This window comes from Pelodiscus sinensis, chromosome 23 (assembly GCF_049634645.1).
Source record: "Pelodiscus sinensis isolate JC-2024 chromosome 23, ASM4963464v1, whole genome shotgun sequence".
Classification (NCBI taxonomy): Eukaryota; Metazoa; Chordata; order Testudines; family Trionychidae; genus Pelodiscus; species Pelodiscus sinensis.
The window spans coordinates 20430559-20456848 of record NC_134733.1 but is presented as its reverse complement, the minus strand read 5'-3'; the positions used below and the strand labels follow the sequence as shown (position 1 = coordinate 20456848).

The following is a 26290-nucleotide window of genomic DNA, read 5'->3' as shown; positions in this document are numbered from 1 at the left end:
ACGACCCATCTGCTCTAAGCACAGCAGACGCTCTCTGTTTTCATAGATTGCTGTTAGAGACACATTTTCCCACACCCTCTTAGTCTCTTTCAGCAATTGATTCTCTCCAGCCTACAACATGCTGAAATTATTCTCCCAAGACTAATTGGCAAAGCATCTCATGTGGGCAGGCTCATCTGAGAAGGAAAATGTTTATTTACGGCAATCTCTTTTTATTCACCAGGAGTCTTCAGCTGGCTCTGGCTTTTTGACAAAGACATGTTGTAATAATGGCAGCTAGGTAGAGAGAGTTGGACTTTGATGACTTAATACATAAGAACAGCCATAGTAAGCTGGACCAAAAGTCCATCTAGCCCAGCGTCCTGTCTTCCAACAGTGGCCAATGCCAGGTGCCCCAGAGGGAATGAACAGAACAGGGAATCATCACATGATTCCTCCCCCTATCACCCATTTCCATCCTCTGACCAACAGAGGCTAGGGACACCATTTCTGCCCCTCCTGGCTAATAAGTATTGATGGACCTAACCTACATGAATTAATGTAATTCTTTTTTGAACCCTGTTAAAGTCCTGGTCTTCACATCATCCTCTAGCAAGGAGTTCCACAGGTTGACTGTGCTCTGCCTGGTCTTATGTTCTTAATCAGTCAATTTCTGTATCGTGGCTTTAAAAGGGTGGACCTGCAGACCTGTGAGAGGCACTAGACTTTGGTGACACTTTGGTATCCTTTCACAAACAATTCTTGGCAAATGCGGAGTAGAGGAGTGTGGCTTAGTGGACCCTGTTATTTGCTCTGCTACTGCCTTGCTGGGTGACCTTGAGAAAGTCACTTTCTTTCTGTTCCCCAGTTTCAGTTATTTTTACTTTTCCTTGTAAAGCTCTTTGAGCTGTGTGGATGAAAAGTGCTGCATAAGAGCTAGGCATTTCCGTTGCATTCTAGCCAATCTTAGTCCAAAATAGACCAGGCCTCCTGGATACGATGCAAAATCCAGATACCTGATGTTTTGGGGGAAGGCTGAGGGCATTTCTCTGCTGTGGTGAAAGGGATTTTCATTGTTGGCTGCGGAACAGTTATCATTACAGTCCTGTAAATCAAATTAATTGCGAAGTGGCCTAGACGGTTTCGTATGAGCATCATCTCTTGTTGTTTAAAGCCAAATTAAAACAAAAAGGCTTTTGTGTGTTTGCTTTTCATTCAGGAATCTCAAAATACTTTGTAAAGCAGATAAAGTTGGTTTTCAGGTCAAAGGAGAAACCCTCATTTGTCCATATTTACCAATTCAGAACCCAGTTCTGTAAATGGATCTGCACAGACTGCTTAAAATGAGATAGCATCCATTTAGTGTGGACGCTATCTTTCGAAAAAGCAGATTGCTTTTTCGATGTGCTTTTGTGTGTGGATACTCTCTTTCAGAAGAAGTTTTTTTTTGGAAGATCTCTTCCAAAAAAATGTTCTTTCAAAAAAAGCATGCAATCCAGACTAGCCTAACACAACTATATATAGAGAGTCAATATATTTTGGTTAGTCTGTCAGGTGCCCCAGGACTACGCGTTGTTTTTTAAAGTGACAGACCAACATGGCTTCCCCTCTGAGTATTAGAATTTGACAGGGATCTGATCTAACAAACGCTGAATGCCTCAGAATTTAAATAAAATGTGTCCTGCAGCACTCCCTGTGCAGATCCCCACTAGGTGGTAGTAAATCATCCTTCATCCTTATAGAAAACTTCAGTGAACGCTCCCCCCCCCCCACTATGTGTACACTGTAAAAACAAAAAAGTCAATATTTTAAAAAGCAAAACCATTATGATTATTTTAAATGCCTTTAGAATACAACCAACAGTGTAGCTGTTTTGTTATACTGAGTAAAATATAACTTGATTAAACCCAACAAGGAGTCCTGTGGCACTTCAGAGTATGTCTACACTGCGAAGATTTTTTTGGAAAAAATATCATTTTTCCGAAAAAAACTTCACTTACATCCACTGTACAATCACGTTCTTTTGGAAAGAAATCGAAAGAACAGAGCAGGTTTTCCAACATTGGTAAACCTCTTTGTACGAGGAAGAAGCCTTTTTCCGAAAGAGCTCTTTTTCCAAAAGGCGTGTGTGGATGGAGAAGAGGGAGTTATTTTGAAAGAAGAGGAAATAAGAAAAAGCACAGGTGCCCTGGTGGCCACTCCATCCTTAGTAATCACAGCTTAAATGCAAGATAGCACCCACAGGCTGTGTCTACATTGGCACCCTTTTCCGGAAAAGGGATGCTAATGAGACACTTCGGAATTGCAAATGCCACTGGGATTTAAATTGTCCCCGTGGCATTTGCATGAACATGGCTGCCGCTTTTTTCCGGCTCGGGGCTTTGCCGGAGAAAAGCGCCAGTCTAGACAGGTATCTTTCGGAAAATAAAGCCTTTTCCGGAAGATCCCTTATTCCTGATTTTAAGTAGGAATAAGGGATCTTCCGGAAAAGGCTTTATTTTCCGAAAGATACCTGTCTAGACTGGCGCTTTTCTCCGGCAAAGCCCCGAGCCGGAAAAAAGCGGCAGCCATGTTCATGCAAATGCCACGAGGAAAATTTAAATCCCCGGGGCATTTGCAATTCTGAAGTGTCTCATTAGCATCCCTTTTCCAGAAAAGGGTGCCAATGTAGACACAGCCACACTGAATGGATGCTATCTGTCAAAAAAAAGCAGATCACTTTTTCGATGGGCTTTTGCAGTGTGGATGCTCTCTTTTGGAAGAAGTTTTTGCAGAAGATCTCTTCCGGAAAAGCTTCTTCCAAAAGAAGCCTGCAGTTTAGACGTAGCCTCAGAGACTAACAAAAATTCTCTACCATGAGAACCATGAGCTTTCATGGGCACAGCCATGGCTGGTTAAATGTCACTGAGCACCAGGATGCAGATTCTGTAAATGTTTTAAAGGAAAGCACTGACACATCGTTTTTATTTCCTTTCTTCCTGAAAGGGGGAGTTAAATCATAATATGAATGGCTAAGTTTACAGCACAGCTCTGCATAGGGCGAGATCTCTCTGGGCACAGGCTATTCGTCTAGGTCAGGGCTACTCAACACGTGGCCCGTGGGCCACATGCAGCTCGCGGCCTGTTTGTTTGAGGCCCGTGGTGCCGTTTGGGTTTACGCGGGGCTCAACACGTGGCCCACAGGTGGGATCCTTTTAATGTGGCCTCCACTGGGAACACGCTCCACAAAGGCGAGGCGTCTCCCAGGCAGGGTGAGCATTGAAAAATGAAAGCAGACGGGCTGGCTGGAACAGACGGGTACCAAGGTGTCGATGTTTCTAAACCCCAGGGAGGAGGTGCCGGGAGCACCTGGGCATTATGTGAAAGAAACTATTTGTACATATATTTGCATGTACATGTAACCACACGTAAGTCGCGGCCTTCGGCGTGTGCTGTGAGTATTGCTGTGGCCCCCGGGGCTTCAACATTGAGTAGCCCTGCTCTGGGTACTTCTGTGGCCCCTCTCAGTTAAATACCTGGGCGCCTCACAAGCTTTCATGACTGTTCACAGCCGTGAGATAAGGATTTATCCATGGTATAGGTAAGGAGCTGGGGCACAGGTCTATGCTGTCACAGGTAAGACAGCCATTCACTGGGTATTGCAGACTAGAATTAAGAACGTAAGAACGGCCAGACTGGGTCAGGCCAGAGGTCCATCTAGCCCAATATCCTGTCTGAAAACAGTGGCCAATGCCAGGTATCCCAGAGGGAATGAACAGAGCAGGGAATCCTCAAGTGATCCATCCCATCATTCCAAGCCCTGACAAACAGAGGCGAGAGACACCACCACTGCCCATCCTCGCTAACAGACATTGATGGACCTAACCTCCATGAATGTATCTAGCTCTGTTTTGAACTCTCTTAAAGTCCTGGCTTCACAACCTCCTCTGCCAAGGAGTTCCCCAGGTTGACTGTGCTCTGTGTGAAGAAATTTTGCCTCCCGCTGTATTCTTCTTTCTCCCATTCTTTGAGGTGACGCACCACACTTACCACTCAGTATGAGGACAGAGCTAACCTTAGCAACATGATATAGTGCGAGGTAACACTCACTGCAGCATCTGTAACTGGCATCTGAGCGCACAGAAACCCCTGCGTACGAGTCTGACCACTGGAGCCATAATGGGACTGGGCTTCCTGTACAGAATAATCCCTTTAGTGCTCCTCACAGATTTAGTCTTTAAGGGTGAAAGAAACCTCTGTGTCGAGGGCCAGCAAGCATCCTGTGCACCTTGCAAGCCCCATTTCATACATCCTAGTGTGGATGACAGGCCCAGTTGACTGCTAAGGGAGGGAGTCTGGTCTCACTGAATCAAACAGCAAAATTGCAGTTGAGTTGAGTGGGCAATAGGATTGGATTGGGAGTGTTGGAAAGGGAACCACGGGGTGTCTACTTTCAGGTGCACTGGGCGAATTTGGGGTTCTGCTACACCAGGGTGCAGAAGGTCCATGCACCACCTTCGTCCTCTCAACAGGGTTTTTGTGGAGCAGAGCACACTCCACCGGGTGTGATTTCCCTGTCGCACTCGACGGCTGCGTCCTCCTCCGTGTTTGATTTGCACATCTCTCTCTTGCGCAGGCGGCAACGCTGAAGAGTCCCTGCTCACCAGGGCCCGATGTTACGGATACCTGGGCCAGAAGAAAACCGCTATTTTTGATTTTAACGCCGTTCTGAAGGAGGAGCCTAGAAACGTGCAGGCCCTGAGCGGAAGGGGGTTCATTTACCTGGCTCTGAACCAGCAGAAGGTATCGTTGATGTATTGGAGTATTGTTGCCCAATCAATATAAAATATTTCGATGGACTCTCTCCAGGCATCAGTAGGGCCCAATACTGCTCCTTACTTGAATTCAGTGGTGGATTTCCCATGGGCCTGCCCACACACCCACTGAAATCAATGGGAAATCCGCCATTGAATTCCTGTAGGGAGCAGAGACTGGGTCCAATATGCATTGATGCCGGGCCTATGTCTGTGTATATATTACACCAGTGTCGCCCAGTGTATATATTGCAGCAGCATGATTTGTCTTGCAGATCTCCACGTTTCACCTCATTTCAAAATGACTTGCTTATGAAATCAGATGGAAAAAAACCGCAAATGTCACTAGTACTGACAAATTGCTGAGTTTCTAAATGTTACCATAATAGAAAATAAATCCATTGGAACGTGAATATGGTACTTACATTTCAGTGTACAGTGCACAGAGCAGTAGAAGCAATCCATGGTATGAAATTTTAGTTTGTACTGATGTTGCTAGGGTATGTTATGTAACTGGCTGTAAAACTAGGCTAGTATCTAAGGGTACGTCTACACTAGCTCATTAGTTTGAGCTAGGTAGGCAAATAAGGGCAACCGGGGTTGCAAACGAAGCCCAGGATTTAAATATCCACGAGGAGTAATGGTAGTTGCAATTAAAAATCCTAATTTGAACTACCTACTCCGTGCCGCGTGTAGCCGCGGGCACGGAGTTCGGACTAAGGGGGATTTAAAAATGACGGCGCCCGGGAACATGCAAATGAAGCCCAGGATATTTAAATCCCGGGCTTCATTTGCAACCCCGGTTGCCCTCATTTGCCTACCTAGTTCGAACTAACGAGCTAGTGTAGACATACCCTAAATGAGTTGCTGTACCTCCCCATGGAAGATTCTGTGTACCCCCAGGGTGCACATACCCTTAGGCACTGTTCTCTTGAATTTGTCCACCCATGTGTATGATAAATTTTGTTACATGCAGGTGTGCACCACCAATAGAAATCCATGCTGCCGGTTGTAGGCGTTCTGTCAATCAACTGGGCAGTATTTGAATCCCTCCTGGGTGGCCACCCAAGCACTCATTTTACAAGGAATACTGGCCCTAGATGACAATCACTGAATTATACAATGCCCTGGCCAGGATGTTAGCAATGAGGCTTCAAAGTAGCATCTCTGGACCTGAGCATAACCCTCAACTGTCTGAGCTAAAAGCAGTAGACATGTCGGTGCAAAGATCACAGCAGGCTCTCCACATGGCCCAGTCTGGGGCAGAACACCAGATTGTGCATGCGTGGGCTGCCCGTAGCAAGGCCAAGAAAATGAAATATTATTTTAAAATCTGAAAATGTATTGGCAATGCTAAACAGCGCGGGCTCTGTATGCCGGGACCCTGGAAGATCATTCAGATGCTCTGCTTACTGCAGAAGGCCTGATCCTGTGTGTTCCGGGGTGTCTGTGTTGATTGGTCGCACCGATCACTCACTGCCTGGGATCCAAAGCAGAAACATGCTGCTCACAGGCAGCATGTGATGCAAGATCAAAGCCATCACTCCGTGCGCGGTGCCCTGCTCTTCCTGTGGGCCTCTCTCCCCCTCCCTCACCCCTAATCACTCAATTGCCCGTGTCTAGGGGAGAGGAAGGACAGCCTGTAGTCACGGCTCCCATTTGCGTCACTACCATGCACTCCGACGCAATGCTACAAAACAGCCTTGCATTTGGTGTGTATGTGCCTGTAACGCCGGCAGGCAGCCTTGAACCTGGGTCCTCTGGAATTTGTAGCGCGTGAGCGAAGAGCCAACTGGTGCACAGCAAGGGTGCGGTGCAGACAGGCTGGTCCCTCTGTAGGTGGTCTCTGTGCCACTCAAGGGGTCCATGCAGCACGTCCAGGAGGAGGGTTGGTGGCCCCATGTTGTCTGTTCCGGTGCAAAAAGAGGACAGCTGCCAACACGCACGGCCAACGCTGCTGCATCTCCACTTCTGATTTGTGGGATGTCACACTCAACAGGGTAGGGCTTCGCACTGCCCACAAGGTAAGGCAGAGGCTTTTGCCTGCGTCTTCTGCCTCTTGCAAGGCCGGAGTGATTAATAATAGTGCTCCCTGGTGATTCTGTAGCACTTTCCACGGGTAGATCTCAAAGCACCACTGAGGTTAGCAACACAGGAGGTACTGGGCCAGGTCCCAGGCAGATATAAACCAGCACAACGCCATTAAATTCATAGGAGCTTTGTCAATTTACAGGCCTGCTGACAGGGTAGGGCAAAGGGGGCGAGTATTCAGCGTGTCCGGCATGCGCGCCATGCTGCTTCTTTCATGCTCTGTATGGGGTAGGCCAGTGGCGGACAACCTGGGGACCAAAGGCAGCTTGCGGCCCGTTGGGGCTCTACGTGTGGCCCGCGAGATGTTTTGTTTTGCCACTGCCCGCGTGCAGGGTTGCCAGATTCCACTGGTGCCTGTTTGCGTCGGTTTTTTTTCCCACCGGTGTTACTCCAGTGACATGCACAGAAAGCCAGGGCGGATGAAGGGACAGGCTGATTGCACACAACACTGACTGTGAGAACCAGGTGCTCCCTCTGCAGCCAATCGCAGCGCTACTCCCGTTCAACCGGCAGCACCCTGCTAATTCTAGGCACACAAGCGCAGTCCCGGGAGACCATCTTGGTTATGACCACCTTGCGGTCCACAGAGATGAAGGAGGCTACTCATGTGGCCTGCTCAGTAGCCTAGGCTGTCCCTCACTGGTGTAGACCCATGTGATTCTCACACAAACATCACACGAAGTCCTTCCTGTAGGTGGCAAAATGAAATATCAGAGAGACGGTTCAGAGAGGTAGGAGAGAGTCCCTTGAGCCTCTTTCTCTCTCACTGATGACACAGCAACTCTCCCTGTAGGTGAAAGACTCACAGAACTTCGCGCTGTGTGCTGCTGTGTATGGAATCAAACATAGGACAGGCTTTACACCACGTTCTGTGCAGAGCTGAATAGCTCCAGACACCGGGTGTTAGACAACAAAATCCTTGATAACGCTGTGGTCTAGCTGCTTCGGCAGCCCCCTGCATATTGCCAAACCAGCATCATAAGAACATAAGAATGGCCTTATTGGGTCAGACCAAAGGTCCATCCAGCCCAGTATCCTGTCTGCCGACAGTGGCCAATGCCAGATGCCCCAGAGGGAGTGAACACAACAGATAATCATCACATGATCCCTCTCCTGTCATCCATTTCCAGACAAACAGGGGCTAGGGACACCATTCCTACCCATCCTGGCTCATTGCCATTGATGGACCTAATCTACATTAATGTATTTAGCTCTTTTTTTGAACCCTGTTAAAGACCTAGTCTTCACAACATCCTCTAGCAAAGAGTTCCACAGGTTGACTGTGCACTGCATGAAGAAAAAGTTGCTTTTATTTGTTTTAAACCTGCTGCCTATTAATTTCATTTGGTGACCCTAGTTCTTATATTGTGGGAACAAGTAAATAACTTTTCCTTCTTCACTTTTTCCACACAAGTCATGATTTTATAGATCAGTGGTCCCCAACATGGTGCCCGCGGGCATTTGTCTGCGCCCGCCAAGTGCTCGGGGCTGGCCTGGCCCTGGGCATGTGGCTCATGCACTGTGCCGGAGCCGGCCTCGGGCGTATGGCGCACGGTGAGCGCCGGCCCCAGAAGCGCCGCAAATTGGCCGCCCACGCTCTGGGCGCATGGCGCTTGGAAGGGGCACCGGCCCCGGGTGCGCAGCGCTTGGGGGGGCGCTGGCCCTGGGTGCGCGGCACTTGGGGAGGGCGCTGGCCCCGGGTGCACAGCGCTTGAGGGGGCGCTGGCCCCGGGCGCGCAGCGCTTGGGGGGACCCCGCCCCCGGGCGCGCAGCTATGGGGGGGCCCCGTCCCCGGGCGCGCAAGTGTCCCCGCCCTCTGGTGCCTGGCGGGCGAACGGCCATGCCCCCTGGCACCCGGCAACCTCAAATCGTTGGGGACCACTGTTATAGACCTTCCCTTTAGTCTCCTCTTTCCTAAGCTGAAAATCCCTTAACCTTCTGCTGGAGAAACCACCTTGACCGGTGCCGCTTCTAATCTTGAACGATTTCCCTTTTTTTGTAATCATGCCACCTTTCTGCAAATACGTAAACAACCCCCTTGCATTGTGTGGCAGAGCCACCTGTCTGATTTCATAACACAATTGTGTAAAAAGAGAAAAATGTGTCTGTCAGGAGATGAACTACATGATATAAGTAGTCCCCTGAGAGAGATCCACGGCTTTCATGCTTGTTTTGGCTTCGACGGCCGCTATCAGTCCTTGTGAAAACCTCTCTCAAGTGAATGAACACTGGGACCCTGGCATGCACATTCATTAGTGGCAGGTTTAATAGCCTTTGACTTTGCAAACAATTTGGTACCAGGAGCAGCCAATTCTTGATGGTTTGCATTGCAGAGATGTGATTTCTCCTGACAGTCTGAAAATCCCTTTGAGCCAATAGCCCCCATGTTATTAAAACAAGGCACAGGCCTAAGTGATTGAGTGATCCACTTTTCACCACATTTCATATGCGCAGAGATGTTCGTGTTTTCACAGACTCGAGAGCTAACATGCCAAACATTCTTCACTCTTAGGAGCAGGCTGCAATGTTTCATGTGGCGTACAAGTGGCATGTGTGTCCAAACACTGATTTTTAGGCAAGGTTTTTCACCCAACCAATCGCTTTCCAAAAGAGATAACAAAAATGCCAACATTTTGGCTTATTGCAGGCCTGGGCAAGATGCGGTCCAGGGGCCAGATCCGGCCCACAGACTGCATCTGGCTGCTTGCTGTTTATATCCCACTGCCCACACCACTGAATTTCCAGGTGTTGGCTCAGGCAGTAGGATCCTATTTAAATGGCTCCCGGCAGGGATCGGAGCAGCGAGCATTATAAATAGCTGCAGCAAGCCCAGGTGACTGCCAAACAACATGGTAGTGGCGGGGTCAGGAGCTGGAAGCTCTTTGCTGTGTTTTTAATTCCAAGCTTCCAGCCCCAGGCAATGCTGGGAGGAGGCTAGTCCCTAGCCCCGCCCTTTCCTCCCCAAGCTCCGCCCATTGCAGGGGTAAGGGAGCTGGCCCTTAACCACCTAGTAAAATTCATTAACTGTCCCCTCTGTGAAAATTATTGCCCACCCCAGCTTATAGAGTCCCGGTCAGCACTGTTATTCGTTAGTGGTACAAATAATTGCATGGCATCTCCTGGTCCTGATTTTCAGATGTTGTGCTGTTCTCCAGGACGATGTTGTGGGGACAAGGTGGTGACTCTGGGAATGTTGTGAAAAAGATGTTCACACCGGATATGGTCCCTGTGGGGAAGATGTCTAGGTTTGAGGCTATCCCTGTAGATCTGTGGCTGGATCTTTCCAGTCTAGTTGCTATGAATACCTATTAGCTCTGCATAATATGTCTAAGGAACTCTATTTGTTTGGGGAGGGGGAGTTTGTTCTGAAGAACCGGAGCATTAATTACAGTAGAATGTGCAGGAGTCATTTCTTTCAGTGGGGTGTGTCTAATTTCTTCAGTCCTATTCTGAGGATTGATGCTGGATTTACATGGCCTTGTGCCAGCCCCCTTCATCAGTAATAAACACTCCACTATTTTGATCAAATATGACTTTCTAAAACCTAGCTCCCATTCCTGTCCTGTCAGTGTTTGAGTATTCCCCCTCCCTAGTGTACAGCCTCACTTTGGGGTTGAGTTCAGTTTTGCAGTCAGAACAACAAAGGAGTAACAGTGGGCAGCTGTTTTCCCCTTAGCTCTGCATGTATGTGTGTCTATCTGTCTGTCTGTCTGCTTCTCTGTTTTGGCCCAGATATAATACCATTGATGCAAATTTTCCTTGAAGGGATATACTCTCAAGGCTGTGTCTAGACAGGCAAGTTTTTCTGCAAAATCAGCTGCTTTTGCGGAAAAACTTGCCAGCTGTCTACACTGGCCGCTTGAATTTCCACAAGAACACTGACTTCCTACTGTCTGAAATCAGTGCTTCTTGCAGAAATACTATGCTGCTCCCATTCGGGCAAAAGTCCTTTTGTGCAAAGCTTTTGCGCAAAAGGGCCAGTGTAGACAGTTCAGATTTGTTTTGCGCAAAAAAGCCCCGATCGCGAAAATGGCGATCGGGGCTTTTTTGCGCAAAAGCGCGTCTAGATTGGCACGGATGCTTTTCCGCAAAAAGTGCTTTTGCGGAAAACCATCTGTGCCAATCTAGACGCTCTTTTCCGCAAATGCTTTTAATGGAAAACTTTTCCGTTAAAAGCGTTTGCAGAAAATCATGCCAGTCTAGACATAGCCTCAGGGAAGACACCGTACTCTTATGTTGGGCATGTGCCAGCTAATGGAGACAAATTGCTCACACAATGCCACATATCTTTGTGATTCAGAGTTACAGAAAATCTATTCATTGTGTTTTGGGAGACAAATGAACTGCTTTTCTGAGTACGTATTAACAAAGAGAGAGACAAGTTCAAGATACAAACTATTCCAGTCCTTCTGCATCACAGTATTTCAACTGTCTGAGGCAACTCCACCATTATGATGTGTTAAGGACATTGCAGGGAGCCGAGGAGATGGGATACATTATAGGATCAGGACCACTTTCTGGAAAGATGGGATTTGATCAGTGTCTTACGCAGAGATACTAATAGAATGAGATGAGGGGTTGCTTGAAGCTGTATGATCTGTGATTTGTTCATTAAACTGATGAGAATAAACAAGTGAAAAACAGATACATGGACCAATAGCATCAATTTTCAACTAGACAGACCCTTCTGCTTTTTATCCAAAGCCTCCATATCAAGTCAAGGAGGCCATGTCTACACTACAGAGAAGATCGAAGTTGCCGCAGTCGATCTTCCGGGGTTCGAATGAGCAGGTCTAGTGAAGACAAGGCAATTCGAACTGAGAGAGCGCTTCCATCGATGCCTCTAGTCCTGCTTCTACGAGGAGTAAGAGAAGTCGAAGGGAGCGTGTGCTGCCGGCGATCTCCGCAAAGTGCACGGCACCAAAATTTGATTTAAGATACTTCAGCTCAAGCTACGCAATTAATGCAGCTGGAGTTGTGTTTCGTAATTCAAACGTATCCCTAGACTACGTCTACACTGCGGAGCTATTTTGGGATACCTCCAGTATCCTGAAAGAGCTATTCCACATCTTAAGAGCAAGCCTGCTATATCGAAATATAATGGGCTTGCTATTCTGACATCCTTGTAAACCTCATTGCATGAGGGTTAAAGGATGTTTCAGAATAGCACCTTATTTCAAAATTACCTCCAAATAAGCAATGCAATTTGCGAAGCTTATTTCAAGGTAAGGGTGCTATGTAGTCACACCCTGAGTGTAGACAAGGCCTAGATTGTCTCTTGTTTTCATTTTGTTTTATCGATTGAAAGAAAGATGCTTCATTTAGAAAAACTGGCCCTACTTCCACATGAATATTTTTAAACTGTTGATGGCTTATGATTCTATCTTTTTCTGTAAAAAATGTAAACAACATGTAAGAGGATTTTTGGACAAAGCACACTGACAAGAATGCTTCTTTGTTTTTAAAACAAGCATCTTTTTTAAAAAGGCAGTACAAATATTTTTTAAAATTACACATTCCCTTTGTATGCCTGCCACCCAAAAACTAGAGCACCCTCTTAGGGTCCCAGCACTGGAAAGTGAAATTGACTAGAATCATATAGCCAGTGTTTCTTACACTTTTTAAGACTGAGGAACACCAAACAATAATTTTTTTTTATGAGGAACACCAAGGGATTTTTTGTTGAGAAAAAAAAAAGGTCATGGGGGAAAAGGTCGCCTGCCGCTTTAAGGGTGGCCATTTGAATTCTGTTGTTCCGGTGTGCTGTGGAACACAATTTAAGAATCAGGGCTGGCACACAATATTTTGGCTCCTGAGGCGGGGCGCTCAAATGATGCCCCCATATGCCCTTTTTTCTCCTGCCTGCCTGTTATGTCTCTTGTGCCCTCCTTCCTCCAGCACAGCACTCCCCCATCCCTGTGCATCTAGAGCACAGAGAATACATCTGCACCAGCAGCAGACACAATTTTTTACCCTCTGGGTCCTAGTGGCTCCTCCCCCCCCCCCCCCACACACACAGTCTGGCACCTGAGGCAGCCGCCTCAGTTCACTTCATGGTAAGGCCAGCCCTGTTAAGAAACACTGTTATAAACAAATATGAAATAGAAGGATGATTAATTTCATTGTGCAACAAGAGTGGCAGCAAACCAGCAGCCCTTTGATGAATATTGACTGACTCTTTAACGAAGCTTATTGCTTGTGATTCATATTCAGCAGCATCCTTCTCGGCTGACAAGTTAATGGAACTACATGTAGCAGTCGGTGCTGTCGCACTGGATGTCGAACGATCATTTCAGTTAGAGTCTGGCCATTTTTTAGGGTTAGTAATGTACGGTCCGATTGGTGAGAAATGGTAAAGTAATATCCTTGGCTTTCTTACTGAAGTAGTATCCCCGTTGCCCCAGCTAACGGGTTAGATTGAGCAACTGATGAATGCTTTGGGCAAGAGGCAGTGTACATCCACTGTAGGGAGGTTACATTTAGATGAATTGGCTAATTGAGGCGTTGATGTCATTCACATCGATTAGTCGATAAGGGCGCCTCCACCTTTGAAGTAACAATGGCCCCAGGGCTGTTGCTACACTTCAAGGCGAAAGCGCTGTGGGGAACACGGGGCCAGCAGAGGACTCCAGTAGTGCCCGCTGGCCCCATGTTTCCCAGGGTGTTTCAAAGCAGCAGCACCGCATGGAGCCCAGGATCAGCGGGCGAATCCACAGCTGACTCTGGGCTCCACACGGCACTGCCGCTTTGAAGCACCCTTTCCTCTCCCCGCCTTCCTTGCTACCTCTTTCTGATTGAGTCAGCAGAGGGGAGCCAGGGCCAGATTCAGGCATGGGCTAGCCAGGCAGCTACCCGGGGTGCCAACCTATAGGGGGGGCGCCTGATGGCAGCTGTAATGGGCACGCAGCACCCCTTATAGCTGCCATCAGGTGCCGCACGCCTGGCTCCCGGATCGCAGGCTGCAGCAGCTTCCAGCGGCCACCCTGCAGCAGCCGCCCAGGGCAGGGGCCACATTAACCCCCACAGCACCAGCCAGCAGTGCCCTTCTCCCCGCGGCTGCGAGGCCCTGCACAGCCAGGATCGGCCTGCCCTGGGTGGCCCCGGGCTGTGCGCCAATGGCGGTAGCCGGGCTGGGCCGGGCCGGGCATATACATTCTGCTGCCGCCAGCTCCGCGCACCCTCCCCCACACGCCGGACAGGGGCGGGGCCCGCATGCGCCCTCTCCCATGCGCCAGTGCGGCGGCGGGGCTGCTCATGCGCCCTCTCCCATGCGCCGGTGCAGGGGTGGGGCGGTGCATGTGCCCTCCTCCAACCCAGGGCGCAATTAACCTGTCTGCCCGGGGTGCCGGAATGGCTCATTCTGGCCCTGGGGGGAGCGACTAGTTGACTAGTGTGTCAACTAGCCAATAAGCATTTGCTTACCGGATAGTCAACTAGTCATTCACATCCCTAATCTGCAGCATCCCGGGAGGCGTGTTTGTGACTCACTCTCAGATCCTTCCCTGATGCTCTTTTTCTCCCAGGGAGAAATAATTTGCACTACCTTGCCAGTTCCATTGCTCGACACCTGGAGGCAAAGGAATTACCACTGCACCTACCTAGTCGACTAATCGCTTCCCCCCGCCTGCTGCCTCTGTCAGAAAGAGGCAGCAAGGAGGTGGGACAAGAGGAGAGGGCGCTTCAAAGCGGCAGCGCCGTGCGGAGCCCAGGCTCAGCTTGGGACTGTCCCAGTGATCCCAGGCTCCATGTGGCGCTGCTACTTTGAAATGCAGCAGGGAACACGGAGCCAGCAGAGACTGACTGACAGGATCTTGCGCAAAAGGGTTTTTTTCTGACAAATGGCCCCATTTACACCGGGCTTTTTAATGGCAAAAACCTCTTCCGCAAAAAAGCATCGGAAGGGGATATGCAAATGAGAGTGTGAGATATGCTACTGAGCACTTCATTTGCATATCTTCTGCCGTGAAAAAAGCCCCACAGTATAGACGTAACCTACACACCTGCCATCTCCCGGCACAGTGACAGTGCAAAGCAGCCCCACCTTTTTCCCCTCATCCCTATGGCCCAGCCAGGATATGGGGAGTACTATCTAGGGAGGTCGGGGCCAGAGGTATTTTACTCCGACTTATTCTCCTGCATGGCTGTGATAAGGCCAGATTAGGTCCTAAGTATTTAGAAATCCTATCACAACCAACTCCAGCCCCATATGAAATAGGAATGATTCTTTGCATTCATAGAACATTACATTTCAGGTGCTCAAAGTGTTCCACAGAGGGTAATTAATCAGCCCTCACAAGTCCCTTCATGAAGCAGGACTGTATTTATCGTCCCTGTTTTACAGATGGAGACAGCAAGTCACACAGAAATTAGGTGATTTGCCCAAGGGTCACTAAGTAAGTCAGTGGCATAGTGGAGAAGCGGACCCTCCCCCCGTCAGAACTCATGACTTTCAGTCTCATGTTTAAACCACTCGTCACAGTCCCTTTCCCTGCAAACTGTGGCTCTACACAGATAGGAACCCAGCAATCTGAATTGCTGTTTGTTTGTTACTCTGAACATTCTTGTCCATGTAAAGGAAAGCCTGGGAAAAATAATAGAAATCAGCTGCCTAATCAGATCCTTTGCTGGATAAAAGCTCAGACCTGATGCAGCATGTTTGTACTGATTTTGTTAAGAGCTTGAGCCAAGGAAAAAGAAATAAAGATAAGAAAGTTTCAGAAACAAATCCCTGGACTTACTGGCTAGCTAGCAGCATGGCTTTGAATACTGCCTGTTCCAATTGTCCATGTGCTGTGTCTGCTTTTCCCCTTCAAGGTCTTTGGAAGGTCTGCTTTCAATTTCGGCAGGATGTTCCTCATGCAGATTCGGAGCATCTGAACAGCTCATTAAAAGCCAGCCTTTCCCCAAACGGTTGGCGTATAAAACAGCAAATGTGCATTTTTACTGCACCATCATCTCTCACTTAGAACCCAATTTGCAAAAGTTCCCATGTGGACTTCAGGGAAGCCAGGGGAACAAGTGGGTTTCATACCTAACTGAGACAAGAAATAGTATTGCAATGAGTCAAGCTCCAAGTCTATGTGCAGGGCTGGATAGTCAAAAGTCCACGCTTTAAGGCTCTGAGCCTGCAGCTGTTTCATAGAGAACAGCTTGCCCAGCATTACTGACCTGCCGAGACCAGTGCAAGCAGATTTAGCATCTGCTTGCAAAGCTTTGCGAAGTGACAGGCACAGAGGAAAACTTCAAAAGGCAAAAGTCACCTCTGTGCCGACGCTCCATGCAAGACCTCTGCACCACTTAATTAATTGAATTGATGGATAGGGCTGGTGCTGGTCCCTTATGGATGAACAAATTTCACCCAAATTCTATAAAATTCTCCCGGGCCCTGGGTGTGTCCCTTATGTGCGCATGCCAGATATGAACATACTGCGCAGAAATTATTCATGAAATTGTGCTAGAGAATATAAGGCAAGTGGCTAAGCTTGGCAAATAGCACTGTCCATTTCTACATCATTCCCAGCCTTCCTGCATTAATCACCACCGATATTGACAGGCACCATTTGGGTAGCAGCACTCGTAAGTACAACTATCCAGGAGATCGGGAATCTGGTTAAAGCTAGAGAGCTCCTGAGCACCACTTGTGGCAGGAATAATGCCGTCATGGCAGGCATCACAAGATGGCGCTAACACATGATCTTCCAAGTTCTTATTCTAAGTGTGCGAGCAAGTGTTCAGTCTTGGGAAGACATGCTACGCCGCAGTCAGTTATTAATCAAGGTTCTGTAGAAAGAAGGAGAGGGAGCTGGGGCAGCAGCAGCTGAATTTGCAGTCTGCCTTAAATGCTGACCACTGGCAGATTCTGAGGAGGCAGAGCTTTTCCTTGGGGAACTGACCATTGATGATAGGCTGAGATCCCTGAAAAAAGGGACTGAGCTGCGTGCTATTTGGCCACTTCCATTCCAACACTGGTGTAAATCAAACAAGTGACACATGGACGATATCCCAACTTCACCTCACTGATTTCTGCTCTGCTGGCAAGCTGACCAGCAAGGCCTGCTCAGGAGGGGGATGATGCTGATGGCAGAAAAAGGGGCAACAGCAATCCTTTGCATTCCTGGAGCCCTTAGCAATCATTAAAGGTACATCTACACTGAGTGAAAAGACCCACAGCACTGCCACAGCTGGCCCGGATCCGCTGACTCAGGCTCACGGGGCTTCCGCTGCAGGGCTATAAGATTTTAGATGTTTGGACTCACGGTGCAGCCCAGGCTCCGGGACCCTATAAGGAAGGAGGATCTCAGGGCCTGAGCAGCTACACAGCAATTGGACAGTGCAGCCCAAGCATCTTGCACCCAACTCGCCTGACCTGAACTATGAGACTCAGAGCCGTTGTTTTATTATTGCCGGGTAGACCGATATTACTAGTCTACCAAAAGGGGTAAACTGAGGCACAGGGCAACTAAATGACTTGATTACAGTGTTAGCGAGTGAGTGATGGCCAGCTATAAAACCCAAGTGTCTTGGTTCCCAAGTCCTCTGCACAAATCACCGAGCACAGTGGATGGAGCAGTACAGTAATGTCGTACTCTGGACATTCTCCGCACTGGGCTTAATGGAAGCAAGGTTATGTTTACAGACAGATTCCATGAACATTTTAAGGACAGCATAGAGAGGGTGAGAAGAAATACTCCCTCCTGGGTCCTACCCAAGAGACCATTATGAAGGTGATTAAAAAAAAACCATCTTTATAAATGTTACACAGAATTGAAATAGACAAGGTTATTATTCATTGGCCTTTAAATGCAAAATATTCCACATCACAGGCCCCTAGGGGTGGCCAAACGATAGCCCCAGCGTTGCTGGCTTGCCTGCTTTTCGAGATAGCAGGCACATCACAATAAGCCAGAAGTTTTTGTTTTGCCCGTCAGACTGCATATTGAATGGTTGATTGAAATGGAAGGCATTTGTGTCTTTGGTTTACAAACTAATTTAAAACGCTTTAATTAAATACCATTTTGGCTTTGGAAAAAGAATTTAAAGGCACATAAAAGTCAACTCTAATGGGCTTATTTAATCTAATTAAACTTTTCAGACAGAATTTTTTGAACAGGCTGCATGGTGCAGGAGTAATCCATTGCCACTTACCAGAGGAATAAGTTCCTTGCTATTCATTCCACTTGTCCATTACTCTGTCTGTCCTAGAAGGTGAGGAGAAGAGGTTGGAGTCAAACTGAGATTTGGGAGACTGAAAGGGCACGCTTACACTAGGAAGCTATTTTGAAATAACTAATATCGATTTAATAACTCATGAAATAACAAAATCAAAATAGCATGTCCTCACTACTATAGGGAAGCCTCGAAATGAGTCCGAGACAGGCTCTGTTAATTTGGACACACTACTTCGACTTAGAGCCCCAGGAAGCACTGGGAAGTAATTAGTTTGAATGACTCTGGGGAATAGTTATTTAAAAATAGTGGCATTGGAACGTCTACACTACTGGTATTTTGAAATAACTGTTTCGAAATTAGTGAGAAAAGTGAGAAAATTAGTGAGAAAACTCCTTGAGAAAAGCAGGGGTACAGATTTTTAAATAAGCGGCCCGTTATTTCAAAACAACGGGCTTGGTAGTGTGGACACTCCACTTAATTCAACCTGGGGGCAGTTATTGAGAAATAAACCCTAGTATAGACCAGGGCAGCGCGAGAGAAACTATCAGGACTGGAATCATCAGACACCGCATCATCTGACTCGCATGGTTATGCCATATTTCCTCCTCTCCCTGTCCACCTAAAGTGTGAGTGAGGTGAAGATCTTTAAAACTGGCGGGCTTTGCTGCCATTGTATCAGTGTGCTGATCCACTACATGGAAGATTAAAGGCACTTATTACATTCTTCAGGGGGAGCAAGTCTAATCAAATAAGAACTCACACCACAGAGCTGTCTGGAAACTCACATTGTCACCAATGTAGCATCCATCAAAGTCATCCCTCTAGTCGGCACTGCAGCTAGTGTGCAAACAAATTCTAAGTACTATCCTAATCCTAAAAGGATTTTATATTTTGGATCTCTCTAGTCCGGCACCCTCGGGACCTGACCGATGCTGAACCAGAGAATTTGCCAAACCACACGAGGTCAATATTGTCTCGCAGCATGACCAGCACTTCCCCTAAGCTCTTACTGGGCTCTTAGAAGACATTTAGGGGTAAATTGGAACTAAATAACAGCACAGAACACTGAGCCAGGACTGAGGGCTGTAAACAAACTTTATGGGACTGCGGGAAACTTGGCTACACCCATGCTAAGTGGACATCTGGCTAACTAAAATCTTTCCGGACCATGGATATTGCCGGACCAGAGTGCAGCCATCTCTGAAAGTCATCATGTTCCATTGAGTGAAGCCATGGACTTGGGGTCAGGAATGGAACTGGATGAAAATTTTCATCTGAAACCGTTTTTTAGTTAAAAAAAATAGAAAGAAAGAAATACAGCTGTGGTGATACGAAAAGATTTTACTAATTTGTGTCACTTTCACCAAATTGTCCCCTCCCCCGGCCCAAATTCCAAAACAATCAAAATATTTCCCTTGGAAAAAGCAACAAGGAGTCCAGTGGCACCTTAAAGACTAACGACCTTATTATGGCATAAGCTTTCATAAATTGCAGCTCACATCATCAGATGTATGAAGGGAAAGAAAAAGAAACAGTAGGGATGCAGAGATGAGAGTGTTACACCAGCTCTAATTCAAACTCTGGCTGTGGCTAAGAAAGTGAGAATACTTAAAGGGGAAAATTACTCATTGTAATTAAAGAGCCATTCCCAGCCCCAGACCCATTCTGATGATGTCAAATTTACATATAAATTCCAACTCAGCAGTTTCACACTGCAGACAGTTTTTGAAGGGTTTATTTGTTTGTTTGTTTGTTTGTTTGTTTGTTTGTTTGTTTTGTTTTGCTTCGATTAAGGATGGCAATTTTCAATATTATTCCGAAATAACTATGCGAGTGTCTACACAGCTAGCCCATTATTTTGAAATAATTTCGAAATTATGGGCAGCTTACTTCGGTGTTTGCAAACCTCATTCCAAGAGGAAAAACACTTCTTCTGAAATAGCTATTTCGGAATAGCAGTATTGTGGATGCTCCATTGCTGCTTCTGTTTTGAAATAGCTCCTCCCCCAGGCCATTCAAAGTATTTACTCCCCAGTGCTTCCTGGGGCTCTAAATTGAAGTAGCACGTCCACAGTAGGGGAGCCTGCCTTGGACTAATTTCCAGGCCACCCTGTAGTGTAGACGTGCTATTTCAAAATAAGAACATAAGAATATAAGAACATTTCTTCGAGAATAGCTTATTTTGAAATAATCATGCAGTGTAGACATAGCCTAAGTATGTATCCAGGGAGGTTAAAATGTTCTCCCCACTGGATTTTGTACGTTACAATTCTTGATGTCTGATTTGTGTCACTGTATTCTGTTGCTCCAAGACAATATACATGGCTGAGGGGCATTGCTGGCACATGCTGGCATATATCACATTAGGAGAGGTGCAGGTGCACGAGCCTTTGATGGTACGGTTGATGTGGTTAGGTCCTGTGATGGCGTCACTAGGGTAAATGTGTGGACAGAGTTGGCAATGGGATTTGTTGCAGGGATTGGTTCCCGGCTTAGTGTTTCTGTTGTGCGGTGTGTAGTTGGTGGTGAGTTTCAGGTTGAGGGGTCCCTCTGTAAGACAGGACTGGCTTGTCACCCGAGGTCTGTGACAGCAAGGCATCATCACTTAGGATAGGTTGCAGATCCTTGATGATGTGTTGGAGAGGTTTTAGTAGGTAGTGGCCAGTGGAATTCTCGTGCTCTCTTTGTTGGGTCTGTCCTGTAGTAGATGACTTCTAGGTATCTGCCTGGCTCTGTCAATCTGTTTCTTCACTTCCCCAGGTGCTTCCCAGCTGCTTGGTAGAGATTCTGTAGCTGTTTGTCTCTGTCTAAGGGTACGTCTATGCTGCATGCTTTTTTCAAAATAAACTATTCCGGAATAGTTATTCCAAAATAGCTTATTTTGAAATAGCACATCTGTACTGCATGGAAGCCCCAAAATTAGTCTGAGGCAAGCTTCCCTAATGTGGACGTGCTACCTCGATTTAGAGCCCTAGGAGGCACTGGGGAGGAATAATTTACAATAGCCCTATTGAGGGGCTATTTCGAAATAGCAGCAGTGGAGCATCTACCCACGCCTTATTTCGAAATAGCTATTTTGGAATAGGCTTTACTCCTTGTGGAATGAGGTTTACAGATTTTGGAATTATGCCATCCTTTATTTCGAAATTATTTAAAAAATAACAGAATGGCTGTGTAGACACTCTCATTGTTATTTCGAAATAACACGAGTTATCTCGAAATAATGGTGCAGCGTAGACATACCCTAAGGGACTGGAGCAAATGCAGCTGTATCTGAGGACTTGGCTGTAGACTGTGGATCATGTGATGTGATCTGGATGAAAGCTGGAAGCCTGTAGATAAGTATAGCGGTCAGTAGGTTTCCAGTATAGGGTGATGTTTATGTGACCATCATTTATTTGCACTGTAGTGTCCAGGAAGTTGGTCTCTTGGGTGGAGTGGTCCAGGCTGAGATTGATGGTGGGGTGGAAATTGTTGAATTCTTCAAGGGCCTCTGTCTCGTGGGTCCAGATTATGTAGATGTCATCGATGTACAACAAATAGAGGAGGGGCACTTGGGGCTGGGAGCTGAGGAAGTGTTGTTCTAAGTCGGACATAAAAATGTTAGCATCCTGCAGGGTCATGTGGGTATCCATAGCACTGCCACTGACTTGAAGGTGTAAATTATCCCCAAACCTGAAATGGTTGTGAGTGAGAACAACGTTGCAAAGCTCAGCCACCAGCTGGCATCATTGGGGATACAGTTCCTGAGGGCTTATAGTCCATATTTGTGTGGAACGTTGATGTGGAGAGCTTCTCCACCCATACGAGCCAGGATGGTGTTTTCTGGAAGATCACCAATGGATTGTAGTTATCTCTGGAAGTCAGTGGTATCTCAAAGATAGCTAGGAGTGCTGGGATTGTAAGGCCTGAGGAGATGGGCTATATAGCTAGATAATCCTGCTGTAGGAGTGCCAGTCCCAGAGATGGTGGGACATCCAGGATTTCCAGGTTTATGGATCTTGGGTAGCAAATAGACTAACCCCAGTCAGGTCTCAGGAGGGGTATCTGTGAAAATTTCTTCCTATGCTTCTTCAGGAAGTTTCTTGTATAAATGGTATAGTTTGGTTTGGTACCCCGCCGTGGGATCAAAGGATAGTGGCCTGTGGCATGCAGAGTTGGAGAGTTGTCTAGCCACCTCCAGTTCGTCATCTGACCTCTTCATGATGACTCCAGCATCTCCTTTGTCAACCTCTTTGAGTGTAACGTCAGAGCTGTCCCAGATGGCGTTGTGTTCGGCACAGCTGAGGTTATGGGGCACAACTCCCTTTGGTTTGGGGTGGGGGGAGGTCATAATGACTTTTGTTGCAAAATTCCTTTCAAATGTATTTTCAAAAAATGGAAATATATATATATATATATATATATAAAACACCAGACTCTAAATTAAATGTTGAATTTTGCATCAACTTAAATGTTCCCTTCAACCCAGAACGTTGGTTTTTGTTTTTGTTTTTTTAATCAGTCCTTTTGTTTATAGCACTACCTGAAACTTCCCATACCACCGTCTTTTGGAACTGCAAATGAACCAACAAAATCCCTTATTCTCATTGCTGTACTCAAGAGATCCGGGTTCTATGCCTGGGCCTCCCACTCAGCTGCTGTCTGATTTTAGGCACATCACCTCTCCTTCCCCTCAACCACTCTGTCTCTCTTGTCTGTGTCGACTGTCAGCTTCTGGAAGCAGATACCATTTTTTGCTGAATTTCTACAGCACCCAGCAAAACGGGAGGGGGGGGGCACAATTTCAGCTGTGGCCTCTAAGTGCCAATATAACACAAATACAACTTTTTTTAAAGTGGGGACGGGGGAAGGGAGAAAACAGTAATGGTTCCCATTTATGGGAGCTGCGGACTTAAGCCTCCTTGCTGGCTTTGAAAATCAAAATTAGGGTTTTTAAAATGTGTTTAATTAAGAAATTGTGAAACTGCTGACAAATTCAGCGGATACATGGTTACACGCAGGGGCAGGTGGCTCCCACCTGCAACCCCCTGCTGCTGCCTCTGGATCCCACAGGGGTCAATTTAGCGGGTCTAGTGAAGTCCCACCAAATTGTCCACTGATGGTGCTCTCGTCGACTCCGGGACTCCACCCAATTGAGAAGCATAAGGGGAGTCGACAGGACAGTTTCTCCCATCGACCCCCCACAGTGGAGACACAGCAGCAACCCACTCCAAGGTACGTCGACTCCAGCGACGCTATTCAACAGGGCTGGAGTTGCGTACCTGAGTTCAACATTGACCCAAAGTCCGCTCTGCTAATGGCTCCAGTTAGGATGCAGCTTAGCAGAGATCACTAGTAAGAACGTCTATTCTTCCTAGCTCTATTTTGCAAACGTAGGGCTCTGGCTACGTCACTTATTCCCTTCTCAGGAATAACATTTTATGCTTCTCTCGCATCTTACACCTGAAGGTCTCAAAGCACATTACAAGCAGTAGATCGTCAAATCTGAAAACCCCTCTATGAAGTTAATAATAGTATGATACCAGTATTGCAACTGGGGAAACTGAGGCATGAGGCAGCTAAACAACTTGCCCAAGATCCCCCAGTGTGCCAGTGGCAGAGTTGGGAATAGACGTTTCCTAGAGGGAGAAAACAATTAAATTTATTATTATTATTATCTCTTGTGTTCCATGTAGGAGGCAGTGCAGGATTTGACTTCAGCCCTCAAAGAGGATACAGCCGTGGTAATCCCAGAGATCCTGTCGTTAAAGCAGGAAGCCCAATTGCTCATCACTCAGTGGCTGCTTGACCACTGCAGGGCTGTGTTAACTGAACTTGTTGCCCATAAGGACCATCCCAAGGAAGAGACACTCAAGGACCTCATTGTGATTGGTGGGTCTTTAATTAAAATGAACAGCCAGGAAGCAAGATGTCACATCTTATATGGTGACATTTTAATGGCAGATGGTAAGTTCCCTTCCTCGTGTACAGCAAATCTGTAAGACTTAGGGTATTGGTACCATGATGCTACATGCCTGGCATACCCTGAAAGTACTGGACAAACACAGTATGCAGGAATCACTTTGCCTACAATCTCAGAGGGGTAAGTGTGTTAGTTTAGGTTGGACATTAGGAAAAACATCCCAGCCGTCAGGGTGGTTAAACACTGGAATAAATTGCCTATGGAGGTTGGGGGAACTCCATCACTGGAGATATTTAAGAGCAGGTTAGGGATGATCTAGATCAGGGGTCTCCAACCTTTTTAAGCCTGAGATCACTTTTTGAATTTAAGTGCAATCCAGGATCTACCTCAAACCCAAACACTCTTGCCCCGCCTCCTTCCTGCCCCTTCTCCAAGGCCCTGCCCCTGCCCACTCCATCCTCCCTCCCCAATCCTCACTCACTTTTGTAGGCTGGGGGCAGTGGTTTGGGATGCAGGAGGGACTCAGGACTGGGGATGGGGTTCGGAATGTGGGCTCCAGCTGGGCACCACTTACCACAGGTGGCTTCTGGGCCACCCCTACTCTGGCCCTGCACCACTCCCAAAAGCAGCCAGCAAACTCCCTCCATCCCTGTCCCTCTTTGCTCTGTGGAGATGTAATACAGGGTGGAGGGTGGAGATGTAGTACAGGGTGGAGGGACACTCTGGCATCAGCACCCCTCTTCCTCTTCTTCCTGTGTCCTGCACAGCAAACAGGAGACTCCAAGGGGAGAGGGGTACCTCCAAGGTAGAGGGCAGGAGCAGCACAGCAGTGCTTAGAGGGGCAGAGGAAGTGCTTGCATTTGATAGCCTCCCGGCCAAACCAGTCAGGATCACCTGTCAAAGGCTCCAAGATCTACCAGTCGATCCCGACCTACTGGTTGGTGACCACTGATCTAGATGGTGCTTGGTCCTGCTGTGAGAGCAGGGAACTGGACTTGATGACCTCTCGAGGTCCCTTCCAGTTCTAGGATTCTAGGATTCTATGGTAAGTTCTCTTCCTCAGGTTATTTTGGGTATGTCTACACACAATTTTAATATCGGAAGAAGGAGGCAAACAGCGCCGCACATTTGCATACTTCCTCCGGATTTTTTTTCGGAAGACACTCTTCCGGTATTTACCTGCGTCTACCCATGGCCGAATTTCAAAATAAACCCCTATTTCAAAAGACCCCTGTAAACCTCATTGTAGGCGGAATAAGGGGTCATTTGAAATAGGGGTTTATTTCCAAATTCAGCCGCGTGTAGACACGGGTAAAAACCAGTAGCGCGTCTTCTGAAAAAAAACCAGAGGAAGTATGCAAATGTGCGGCACTATTTACATCCTTCTCCCAAAATAAAAATTGTGTGTAAACCTATCCTTTCACTATAAGACTTAAGGCACTGATACCATGATACTGTGCCTCATGGCATACCTAAAAAATGCTAGGGACACACTGTATGCAGGAATCACTTTGCCTACTATCCGAGGCTTGGTCTGAGGCATGGTCTATACCAGACCAAAATGCATAGCTGACATCGGTTTACCAGAAGCCGAGCTTTGGCAGCATCCACACAACAGGAAGCCAACAGGAACCAACACTCCCGGTAGATTCCCTTACTCCTCACAGAAAGAGTAGCAGACGCAAGCAGGGGCAGCTTCAGCGTTTGATCTATGGGTCTATACTCGACCCACTAAATCGAACACCAGAAGATCGACCTCCAGAGCATCGCTCTTCTGGTAAGTATAGACATGCCCTCGGAGGGTAGCTGTGTTAGCCCATATCTGCAAAAACAATGCATCTGATGAAGGGGGGTTTTACCCATGAAAACTGATGCCCAAATCAATTTGTTAGTCTTTAAGGGACCACAGGACTGCTCCTTGTTTTTGCCCACTGTAGGAATGTAGAGATTCGGAGGATAGAAGTGTTACACAACAACACAATACCACAGGTTAGGAGAGATATTTCAGAATATTTCATTCTCTGGTGAATTTACGGAGGCAGAAGGTGATCAATGAAACTAGAATGGGACTGGGCATTGAAGCCACCCCCCGTCTCTTGGGAAAAGGCTGTGAGATCATCAGTTACGTTACATGGGCACAACCTCAGTTTTATCTCCTCCAAAAGAACTTTGGAATGGGACCAATGACTGTTATCGCCAGGCTCAGTCACCAGCAGTGCTAACTCAGAAGCCATCACCCAGCTACACTTCCCACAGGGCCCTTCTTCGGAGACCTCCCAGCTAACGACTGAACAGGCTCACTGGTATTCATTCTAAGGAAGCAGGGGGTTGGTAGCAGCTCTACGGCTGAGAT

At 47.2% G+C, this 26290-nt stretch overlaps 1 protein-coding gene across 1 annotated transcript in view; it reads left to right on the top strand.

Moving 5' to 3' along the window:
• The window catches only part of TTC34 (tetratricopeptide repeat domain 34), a 66003-nt gene that overhangs the window by 23552 nt on the left and 16161 nt on the right, over window positions 1-26290 (top strand). The window contains exons 5-6 of the mRNA XM_025185467.2: window positions 4595-4761; window positions 23711-23981. Coding sequence (XP_025041252.2) covers window positions 4595-4761; window positions 23711-23981 — 438 coding nt within the window. The remainder of the gene's footprint in view (window positions 1-4594; window positions 4762-23710; window positions 23982-26290) is intronic.